Source organism: Nyctereutes procyonoides, unplaced genomic scaffold (genome assembly GCF_905146905.1).
Source record: "Nyctereutes procyonoides isolate TBG_1078 unplaced genomic scaffold, NYPRO_anot_genome, whole genome shotgun sequence".
NCBI classification, from domain to species: Eukaryota; Metazoa; Chordata; class Mammalia; order Carnivora; family Canidae; genus Nyctereutes; species Nyctereutes procyonoides.
In genome coordinates this window covers 22014687-22026199 of record NW_026575020.1, presented here as the reverse complement: position 1 = coordinate 22026199, position 11513 = coordinate 22014687, and the positions used below count along the sequence as shown (strand labels likewise).

The 11513-nt window shown below is 54.3% G+C and overlaps 1 protein-coding gene across 2 annotated transcripts in view; it reads right to left on the bottom strand.

The window, feature by feature from the left end:
- Positions 1-227: 227 nt before the first annotated feature.
- ASIC2 (acid sensing ion channel subunit 2) overlaps positions 228-11513 on the bottom strand; it is a 999134-nt gene continuing 987848 nt past the window's right edge. For both annotated transcript variants that reach the window (XM_055325634.1, XM_055325625.1), the window contains exons 6-10: positions 10947-11100; positions 8224-8315; positions 4707-4786; positions 3024-3092; positions 228-1144 (exon numbers count right to left, since the gene is read on the bottom strand). In XM_055325634.1, the coding sequence (XP_055181609.1) occupies positions 1043-1144; positions 3024-3092; positions 4707-4786; positions 8224-8315; positions 10947-11100 (497 nt within the window). In that variant the 3' untranslated portion in view covers positions 228-1042. The remainder of the gene's footprint in view (positions 1145-3023; positions 3093-4706; positions 4787-8223; positions 8316-10946; positions 11101-11513) is intronic.

The window sequence follows — 11513 nt, the reverse complement described above, 5'->3', positions numbered from 1 at the left end:
ATTTAGAATAGACTAGAAGTGCATGCACTCTGTACACTTGGTAAAGCTAAGTGTTGTTGCAGGAAGCTTCATATATATATATATATATATATATATATATATATATATATATATAATCTGTCGGTCTGGATCTGGCAGGCCTAGCCCTTTCAAAAGGCTTCAGGGAGGGAGCCCTGATGGGGAAAAGGCAGCACCGACTCAGCCGTTTCCACAAGACCAGCTTTTAATATGACCGTGACTGGAAGCACGAATAAATAAACGCCAGAGAAAATGGAAAAACCAAATCAAACCAAACCTCAGAACATCAAAACCCAAATTCGGAAAACAAAACAAAACAAAACAAAAACAGATCTCGGACAGACAGACAAAACAAGCCCCCCAAAGGAAACAAGCTGGGTCACGGGGACAGCAGAATGATGTGGGTCCCATGGATGAGCCCCGGAGCTGCCCAGGCCACCCTGCCTCCCCCAGGCGCTGAGCCAGGGTCGGGGGGGGGCGGCCGGTCAGCCCACAGGCCAGCTCGGGGAAGGGGTTTGTGGCAGGTTAAGAACCTTCACAAAGTACACAAGGACCGGACGTGGTTGAGAGTTCTACGCTTTCCCCCTTGACTGCAGTTGTGATTCCAGCGTGGCCACAGGTGACCCTGGGGCTGGAAGCTGGTCCCACTGCACGGCTGCAGAGTGGCCGCTAGAAAGCACACGGAGGAGAGTCGTGTACAGACACAGACGTGGAGGTGGCGCCGTGAGCAGTCTGAGCATGCAGGTGCTTTATACATCTGGCAGTGAGATGTGATGGCAGGTTGGTTCTTGGACAGTTCCAGAGTGTGACTCATTTCTCCTAAGAGGGACGCACGGCGGGGCCCGAGGACGCGTCATGTCAGACGTGGCCGCAGCGAGGTTTTGGCAGAGAGTTTGCTATGTGTGCATAGGGGGCTCTTGCTTCTTTCTGTCATCGGGGGCTGTCCCACCTGAGCCTGCTGTCCCCTGTCCTGGGTCTCGGGCCTCCAGGTCTGTTTGGGGGGTGCCAGGTGGTCCGAGGGCCGTCAGCAGGCGATCTCCTCCAAGGTCCCCAGGGCCGTCTGCAGGGGCACGTTCACAGTGTGGCTGATGGTTTCAGAGTGGTTTGGCATCGTGTCACAAGTGCTCTGGAGGGAGGGGGGACAGTGGGTGTTGAGATTCCTTCTGTGAAATGGCATCACGATGCCATGGGCAGCCCAGCCTAGGCCCTGGGAACCGTAGGCCTGCTTGTGGGCTCTCCCCAGGGCACCACTGCTCCTGCCCCAGACATCTTGGGGTTGGTTTGTTGTGGTGAGGCACGAGGCTTGGGTGGGGAGGCTCGCTGCCTTACCACTGCCCATCTAGGTGCCCCCAGGGTGGGGAGAGGGCTCCCTGGTGATGGGACTCAGCAGCTGCTTTGAACTTCTCTTCTAGAGGTGCCCCTAACGTGCCACCTGAATCTACATCTGAGTGCTCTCTAGTTATGGGGCAGGAGGATATCTCCCCGCCCTCATCCTGGGGGGTCCCCCTTGAGACCTACTTGGGATGGAGAAGGTAGAGCCTGTGGCTAGACTTGGGGCAAGGGGGGCCAATTGCTGAGGCCAAAGAGGAGTGGGGAGGCCCCCAAAACCCAGAAGCAGAGGAGTCACAATGGAGCTTTAGGGTTAGGCCAGAGGAAAACAGTCTCAGGTCCCTGAGCAGGGCAAGGCTGGGAGGGCCTTGCGTCTGCCCAGTGACTCCCAGGCTGCAGAAGCAGGCTGGAGGCTGGGAGGGATGGGAGCAGATACTGCCTAGGAGGCTGTGCCAAGAATGTTGTGGAGATTTGATGAGGATGGGGTTGGGGAGAGGGAGTGATGGGAGGGGGAGAATCTAGGGGAGGAGTAGGGGGCAGAGGGAAGGCTGTAACTGGAGACATTCTGAGGGCAGAAGGAAGGTGGCGTGAGGGAGGGAACCTCCACTTGCTGAGCACTTACTATAAACTAGGCACTGCTGCTGGCTTTATAGGCACAGCCCCACTGAATCCAAACATCGACTGCCCGAGGTCCCTGTGAGTCTGCAGATGCTGGGGTACGCAGCTACACACAGCTGCGGACCTGAGTCCAGAGCCTGGGCCCCTTCCACCTGCCCTCCCCTCCTCAGTCTTCTACTCAACGGAGCCGCAGGGGCCAGAGAGAACCAAAGCAGAGATTTTTTTAGCCTAGGAGGTGGGTAGAGAAATAGTGTCTGGAACAGAAATGGGGGCCTGTCTGGGGGATGGGGCTGGCCTCATTTTGGATCTGCTGACTTGGGGGGTTGGGGGGTGGTTGCCTAGTGGGCGTGGTGCTGCCAGGGCAGAAGTCTCCTCTGGGGAGAGCTGGAGACACCAGGCGGCCGAGGCTCGAGCCTTGGGAAGGAGAGCAGAGAGCCCCAAGAGAGGCAGAGCAGGACGGGGGTCAGGGGAGCTCTGCGTCCAGCTCTGCCACTCACCAGCTGGGGGACCGTGGGCTTTTGGGCCTCAAGTGCCTCAAATACAAAATGGAGATAAGAAAAGACCTTTCTCTGGGGTAACTGCAGCTGAAGCCATACGGCACTCTTCAGGCACATGGCACAGTGCCATTTGGGTCCCTGGCACATGGTATTGGCAGTTATGATGGGTATCACTGCTGCTACCAACCTCACGGGGCCCCGAGCTCTGTGTCCCCTTCAAATGGAATAGAGCACCAGTGACATCCTTACTTGCATTTTGCTGCCCTGAGGAATAAGGGAGCAGGGCCTCCTGCTTCTCCCACGGCAGGAGTTGAGAGCAGTAGCCCCCTGGCCCTGGACAAGCTGGACTGCGCCAGCCAGGACCTCCCCTCGCAGCAGCTCCTGGAATTCCCTGTGCCCATGGCTTGCTATCGGGCCTGGGGCACATGGGAGTGTCCTCCGACAAGCCACGTTAAGGTGTGCGGTGAGGGGCGTCCTTCCTGCCCCGGCCTGGCACCTGGTCTCCTAAGGCCCGCAAGAGCAGGGGACTAGGACAACCTACGGTGCACGGGCTTCTCTTACCACGTTCTCATCGTGGCTCCCTTCGTCCTCTTCTTTGCCAAGCAAGTCTAAGAGCTTCTCTTTGATCAGCTGCAAGAAAATCAGGACAAGGTTCGTCAGGCTGGGGGAATGGGGCAAAGGTAGAGGACCTCCCTTGACTCGGCTCAGCCCAGCCTGGCACCAGTTCTGGGAGCCCCTCCCCAAGCTTTTGGCTGAAGTGAGGTTTTGGTGCAGGAGCTAGAGCCTGGCGGGGAGGTCAGAGGAGGGCCCATGGGCATGGGGACTGTTTTTCTCTTGCGGACAGAGGGTGTGCATGAACAGCCTAGGAGACCATTTCTGAGGCTGAGCCAGGGGGATGAGGCCTGACAGTCCCACTGTTCATAAGATCAGGGCACCCCTGAATTGATAATATTTGATTCTTAGCAATAAAGGGTGGGCATTAAACATGTTACCTGGTATGATGCGATTTCCATAACTTTATATACAGCTTTTCACCAAAATTAATAAACAAAGCAGAATAAGATCTGGCCAGGGAGCCTGATTTGGGTTTGGGGAGCAAGGTCACCATGCTGGGAGGTGGAGTGGGCCTCAGGGGTTCTCCAGGTCCCCACAACATTTCCCAGTGGCCTTTAGCCAAGGACAACCCTCTCTGGGAGGAAGAATGCCGCTCTGCAGGCTACTCTTACTGGACTGAAACTCAGGTGGTCCTGGGGATGTTGAGGAGTCCCCTTAAGAATCCTGGAGCCCGGGACACCTAGGTGGCTCAGTGGTTGAGTGCCTGCCTTTGGCTCAAGGCATGATCCTGGATTCCCAGGTTCAAGTCCCACATCGGGCTCCCTGCATGGAGCCTGCTTCTCCCTTTGCCTGTGTCTCTGCCTCTCTCTCTCTCTTATGAATAAATAAATAAAATCTTAAAAAAAATGAATTCTGGAGCTCTCTAAGCCTGCCTGGCTCTGGGTGAGGTGGGGAGAGGAGGGGAAGGCTGAGGAGTGCCAAAATGCTCAGAGCTAGAAGCCACTGTCTGGTGCCCTCAGAGCTTTCAGAAGCTCTGCTCCAGCTGCTGTTGAGGGAGATATCTCAGGCTATGAACTGGTAGAAATGGCCTGTGTGCTCTTGCTCTTCTTGCTCAGGATTGGTGGAGTCTGCCAAAAATGCCCCTTCCTTAAACCTGCCAGTACCAGGGCAGGTACTTCTCAGGTGACGGGCCACCCGGAAGGCAGGTGTGTGCCTGTGTGTGTTGTGTGAATGCAGTGTATATGTGTGAGTGAGTGGTATGTCTACGGTGTGTGTGTGCATTTGTGAGTGATGTGTGTGAGTGGTGTGCGCATGCATGTGCTGTGAGTGTGTGGGCACAGACACACACAGGTGTGAGGCCACCACAGCTGGTCTTGTGTGGGAGGGGCTCAGAGCTGGCCTCCATTTGGGCTCTTCTTCTCAACCCTCCCTCTCCCTTTCTTCAAGTGTGGACAGCCCACAGCTCTTCCAGTTCCCTGAGGACAGGAGCCAGCCTCAGTCTCTCTCAGACCCTCCTCCTCCTCCCTGCCTAGGACTTGGTGATAAATCTCTGTAGGTAGGGAGGGGGAAGTAGGCTCTGGGTGAAAGGAGGCCATCCTCCCCCCACCCCCCATGCTTTGGTTCTGAACACTGAGGTAGGATGAGGGTCCCAGCAGATGGTCATTTTCCCATGAACAACCCCAATCTTACCTCATAAATATAATCAAAGAGCTCTAGTATTGTAAGGATACTAGCACCAATAAACAATCCCATCTGACCACCAATATCACCTGGAGAGAGAGAAAAGATCAAAGATTTGGCTTTACTCATGGCACTTCTTGGAAGGGGCGAACGGTGTACCCAGAAACCAGACCTTTGGAATGGCTCCCCATCCATAGGGAGCCTGGGCCTGGAACAGGTCAGGCCTTGGATAACTCCCTCTCATGCTGCAAAGCACCCAGTGGAGATGGGAACTAACGCAGATGCTTACTGGAGGACCTAGAGTAGACCTCACAGGCCATTGGGCTCATTCAGTTACCTTCAGAACCACACTGAGTGGGCCCTGCTCTGGCTCTGGGCTGGGATTAGACACAAGGTGAGACAAGAACCTCATCTGGGGCGAGGACAGTCTAGCCCAAGAGTCAGATGTCAGGTGCCCTGGGTAAGGATCTCAGGGTCAATGGCACAGGAGAAGAGACTCTCTCCCCTGCTCCCACCACCATGACGAGGCCCGTACATAGGGTACGTTTCACCCTCAGGATGAGGTTGTAGGAAGCATTCCCTAACTCCCCTACCTGAAGGTAACTGTTCAATTTGGTCTTTTTCTAGAGTAGAGGTTCTTGCCTTGGGGTGTACAGGCCCCACTGACCAAAGTCCTTCTTGACTGGTCTTCAGGTCCCCTCCTAGGAGACCTGCCTGGGGTGTAGATGCCTGGACCTACCCCAGGTCTTTTCAATCAGGATCTCTGGGGTTGGGGTCTGGAAGTCAGGATTTTTAAGTTCCCAGGTGTCTCTTGCCCACCAGGGCTCAAGAACAACTCTTTTGTGGGAGTTGCAGATGGTTGGAGAGCCCCACCCCCTTTTTTTTGAGACCCTTTGAAACTGAGTGCAAAATGTTACATGTATGTACCTGGGCATTTGTAGTGGAAGAGTCCCTATTGGAGAAGCTATCGTCAGATTCTGCAAGGGGTTCTTGTGCCTGCAAAAGCCCAATGCTGTGCTCCGGAGCCAGTGTGGTGGAGCAGAGGGCTCAGAGGCTGAGGGCTCAGGGCTCAGAGGCTGAGTTGGGAGAGTGGCTACTGACTTGCTGCATGGCTTTGATAAACCCTGACCTTCTCGGTAGCTTTGCCTTCAGAAGGCATTTGGTGGAGAGGGGAGCTGAGGAGATTGCTTGAGGTGCTTGCCAGCTGGAACCCCTCTGACTGTTAGCTGCTGGGCTGGGCAGGGAGAGCGCTGGGAAAGAGGGTGCTGCCGGCATGGGTGCACAGTCTTCCTGGAGACCCCAGATCTGAGGACTATCTGTTGGCTACACCTGCCCTCTCCATCCCTGATCACGGCTGAGGGAAGTCTGGCAACCAGTCCCAGGGAAGCAGGCAGAGAGGATGGGGAGGGGGCTCCAAATGTTCCCCTTACTCCCCTCCCACCCTACTCCCTCTCCTGCCCTTAGTGGGGGCGTTACTGGGAAGTATGTACTTACTGATGTACATACAGGTCAGGTTTGAGGTGTGTGTTTGCACGAGCATACAGTGTGATTGAGTATGGGTATGTGCCAGGGTGCTCTGTGCATGCATGTTTGTGTAGAAGCAAGAGACAGCTGGCTATCAATGGGTTTATGCAGGTGGCTACTTATGGCTAGGGAAGGGACACTGAGTGTGTCTAAGTGTGTGTGAGTGTGGCTTTGTGGAGGTGGACATAGTGTGTCTGAGTGTGTAGAACGTGTGTGAGCATGTTTGTGTACAGGCAGGTGTACGTGATGCGTCTGTAGACACGTAGTGTGTATGCACATACATGTCTCTGCTGCCGCGTGGCCTGCATGCAGGTCTGTGCTTATCTGCACTGGCATGTGTAGCTCACCACCGTGGGCATGCATGTGCCACACTTTGGGATGAGGTGTGCTATGCGTGGCATGAGGGCATGTGCGGTGTGCACTGGGGTGAGGGTGGGCAGCATGGTGGTGAGGGAAGGGCCCGAGGATTTGCGAGTGGCACACGCTCATCATGGGAGGTACAGATGGCAGAGTGATTTTCTCAGCAGGCTATTCTGGGTGGGAACAAGATGCTGGGAACATGCTCATCCTCATATCTGATGCAGAGATGAGCTATCCTTTCTGACAGATTCAGAAGTCAGGCCCTCCTCAGTGCGTGCCTGTGTGTGTGTGTGTGTGTGTGTGTGTGAGAGAGAGAGAGAGAGAGAGAGAGAGAGAGAGAGAGAGCACGAGTGAGAGAGAACAGTGGGCCTATGTTGGGGAGGGTAGGAAGAGCCCTGTCTTTAGTTCTCTTTAGGAAATGGACAAGGTGACAGAGGCAGAGCGAGGGGGTCTACATCTCCGGAGCATGACTCTACCTCTTGGCTCATTCCTTTTTGGCCACAACAGTCTCTGAGACCCAAGTGACAACCACCTTATCCCAGCCAGTGCCAGCTGTGGCCCAGTCCCCAGTCTCTTAGGAGAGGAGCAGAGATGCTCAGATGGCATCTGGAAGCACCAGCTGGGCCTTGGGTGCCTGGCATGGTGACTGTCCAGGTACCAGAAACTACTCTGTATGGACCTTCTTTGGGGGTGTGTGTGTGTGTGCTTTATCCCAGCTAGCCATCACAATAAACTCATCAAGTGGTTTTGTTAGACCCATTTTACAGATGAGGGACCTGACATATATTCTCGTAGCTGGTATGCAGCAGTGTGACACTGTACATCTCTACTTCCCCTTCCACCAGCCCACTGCCCCCAGGGATACCCCTCTCAATCTACCCAGCTTCCAGAGACAATAGCAGCTGATTTTCCTCGTAGGGACAGCAACATGTCCTTTCTTGGGAGTGAGTAGGAGTTGGGAGAAGGGCCCCAGGGACAGGTCTTTTAACTGTCCACCCTTGGAGGTCTTGTGGGTTTTGCATTGGGTGGGGCAGGGTTGAAATAAACTCCCTGCATCCATTATGTGCCTATGCGGCCAGGGTTGCTGACGTGAACTTGTGTGGGGGTGGCAGTCAGGTTTGTAGACATCTGGGGACATGTGGCCCTTCTTCTGTGTTTGACAAAGGACTCTCAGTCTACAGGGAACATCTGGCCTCAATGCTGCAATGTTGCTTTCCAGGTTGGGCTCCATCCGGGGGGACCCTTATTGCCTGGGGACCACCCACAGCTCAACCTTCCCTCCACCCGACAGCTCTTTCTTCCCACTGTGGCCCTGGGGCTCACTCCAACCTGGGGGCAGAAGACCCAGGAATCTGACAGGGCAGTGCTGGAAAGGCCTTGAGAGGCCTTCTGGTTTACTTGCCTTTGGTGTCGATGGGGAAACTCAGGCCTGAACTGGGGCATGAACTGGGCCTCAAACCTGTCACGTTGGAGTCCTTCCCCTTCTGGGACAGAGGGAGTAATTAGCACGTTAATTACTCCCAGACTCCTCAGAAGGTGCATATACCTATCTGCCTGCCTGCCTACCCCCTGCCTGCTCCCCCTCGCTCCCCTTGCTCCCCACCGCGACATGTGGAAATTAGTGCAGCAGACACTGACTTACCAAGTAAGGCAGCGACTTCATATGCCTTCTTCTGTTCAATTGTCTCATAATTGAGAGCTTCAAAGAATATATCCAGAACAAGGATGTTCTCTCTGCAGAGGGAATATTCAGTATCATATGGGGTGAAAACCATTGGGGGCTACGCACGGATTATCTGACAGCTTTCCCACTGACGGCAGGAGAGGCTGAGCCTGGGAAAGTGCAACAGCCAGCCCCGAAGTTAGATCTGGTTAGTGGCAGAGCTGGCCTCGGAACCCAGAGTTCTGACCGCTCCCCCAGCCCTGTGCTCTTTATAGACCCGCTGCCCCTCGGCTGTCCCCTCCTTGTTTCCTTTCCAGGAGTCCTGCCTGGTTTCCAGGTCTCTGAGCCTCTAAAAGATCTGCCTGGTTTGTCACCTGCAGGTGAGCTCAGTACTTTTTTTTTTTTTTTTTTAGATTTTATTTAATTTATTTATTCATGAGAGACACAGAGAGAGGCAGAGACACAGGCAGAGGGAGAAGCAGGCTCCCTGCAGGGAACCCGATGTGGGACTGGATCCTGGGACTGTGGGATCACGCCCTGAGCCCATGACCCACCCAGGCACCTCTGCTCAGTACTCTCTTGACAAGCTCTTCACTCTCTGGCCTTGCTTGTGCCAGCTGACCTGCTGGGTACCCCCTACCCACTCGTGAGAGCCCCCATGTTCCATCTTGGATTTATAACAAGCTTCTCCTAGTGGGCAGCCCCGAGTCTAGCACTGCCAAGGCAGCTGCCAGCGTCAGGGAGGGCTTTTAGGGAGCAGATCTGTACCTAGCTGGGAAGGGGGGGTTCCCGGTTCCCTTTTGCTCCTTTAGGAAGGTGTGTTAATAAGACACATTTTGGCAGGAAAAGTCATTGCTGCTGGCAGAATGTCTGCTCGGCAGTGTGGCCTGGCACTTCCTACTCCCCATCTCCTTCCACACTGGTCACAATGGCTTCAGTACCCCCTGTTCTCAGCCTGCTGAGCCAAAGCTGAACCCAGGATGGGTTTGGTGTTGGCCTTGGCGGGGGTGGGTGGGTGGGTGGGGTTGGCTGGTGAGAGAAAGGCAAATCCTCCACCCCATGTAAGTGTCACCGTGGCTTGTCTGAGTGATGGCCACTGCCTCTTGCCAGGCTCCCTCCCTCCCTGCCTGGCTTCCCTTCTGTCCTCTGCACTGCCCCCTGAAGGATCTTTCTAAAACTGCTCAACTGAGTCACATTACAGTTCAGTCCCTCAGTCACACAGGTACGTTTAAAATGTGCAACAGCCACAGATGGTTAGTGGCCCCTACATTGAACATCACAGATACAGAACATTTCCATCTTTGTAGAAAGTTCTGTTGCAGGGCAGTCGTCTAAAATACACACCCACTCAGAGCTCTTCAGAGGCTCCCTATTCTCTTCGGGGCAAGTCCCCTCCCAGTGCCCCACCCCACGGCCAGCTCAGCCCACAAGTCCCTCTGGCTCTGACGCATCCACCTGCTGCAGCTCTGCCCCATGCCCATCCTCTCTGCTCAGCCTCTGCTTGTGACACCTCTCCTCCCCTAGCTTTCCTTCATTTCATCTGTTAGAAGATATTCTTTGAGTGACAACTCTGTGCCAGACACTCTACAGCAGAGAACAAAAGGAAAGGCTCCTGCCTTCAGGGAGTTTGCAGTTTAGTAGGGAGCACACACAGGAATACAGACTTACACACTTTGGTGAGTGTTATAAAGGAAAATACCAGAGTGCTTTCAGAGGAAAATAAAGGGAGGGGCACCAAGTTAGCTGTTTGAGAAGATGACTTTTATTTATTTATAAAAAAGATTTTCTTTCTTTCTTTCTTTCTTTTTTTTTTTTTTAAAGATTGTATTTATTCATAGAGACACACACAGAGAGAGGCAGAGACACAGGCAGAGGGAGAAGCAGGCTCCATGCAGGGAGCCCGGCACAGGACTTGATCCCGGGTCCCCACTATCATGCCCTGGGCAGAAGGCAGCACTAAACTGCTGAGCCACCCAGGCTGCCCAAGATTTTATTTCTTTAACACATACGGAGAGAGAGCGTGCACAAGCAGGGAGAGCTGCAGAGGGAGAGGGAGAAGCAGACTTCCTATTAAGCAGGGACCCTGACCTGGACTTGATTCCAGGACTTCTGGGATCATGACCTGAGCTGAAGACAGACACCCAACCAACTGAGCCACCCAGGCGCCTCTGAGGGGATGACCTTTAAATGGAGACTTGCAGGGACGCCTGGGTGGCTCAGTGGTTAAGTATCTGCCTTCAGCTCAGGGTGTGATCCTGGAGTCCCTGAATGGAGTCCCACAGCGGGTTCCCTGCATGGAGCCTGCTTCTCCCTCTGTCTATGTCTCTGCCTCTCTCTCCCTCTCCCTGTGTGTGTGTGCCTCATGAATAAATAAATAAAATCTAAAAAAAAAATAAATGGAGACTGGCACATGAGGAACCAGTTAGGTAAAGTGTGAGAGGAAAACATTCCAGGCAGAGGGAAGAGAATGTGCAAGGCCTGCCTGGAATACTCCTTCATGCTCCTGAAAGTCCAGGGGCTGCATCCTAACTATCTTTGTCTTTGCTTTCTGAGTCCTCAACACAGAGTTTGGCACACAGCTGAGTTCGGTTAGTATCTGCCAAATGGAGCCAACTGCCTCCCTTTGCCGTCTTCCTCAATGACCCCCGGTTCCTCCGGCATCCACCCCTTTGCCCTATGCCTGCCAGGCCCACTTAGCTTACGAGATATATTTTTCTGATTTGTTAAATTTCTTCTCGAGGTACTTGGCTGATGTCTTGCTGGGGATCTTCACCATGGAGAGCTCTTTGTTGTAGCGGGTCAGGTTGCAGGGTGTCCTGCAGAGACAGTAATTACTGTCCTTCTCCGCCAGCAGACCTGGAGGGGAGAGGGGGCGGGGCTTAGTCCGAGGTGGGGGCGGGGCCCGCGGTGCGGGAGGCGGGCCCAGGCTGGGGGGAGGTGCCCTCCCGGGGCGGTGAGGGGCGGGGCCTGAGGAGGCGGAGCTGGGCTTTGGCTCTAGGCTGGGGAGGCTGTGAGCTCTCATTAAAAAGGCGTTCACTCTCCATGTTTCTCTTGATCCTCTTCTCCTCTGACTTCCTTTATTGTTATGTTGCTCTTTAAAAATTGTTGAAAAGGCATCACTTTCGGAGAACGCGCTCCCGGGGAGTCCTGGCCCCTTCAGCTTCCCAGAGCCGCCTTCTCTGCTCCTAGCCTCAGTGTTCTCATCCACAAAGTGGGCCTCCCGTCAAGGGCAAACGTGGGAGACCATTTTATCTGAAGCCCAGGTCTCC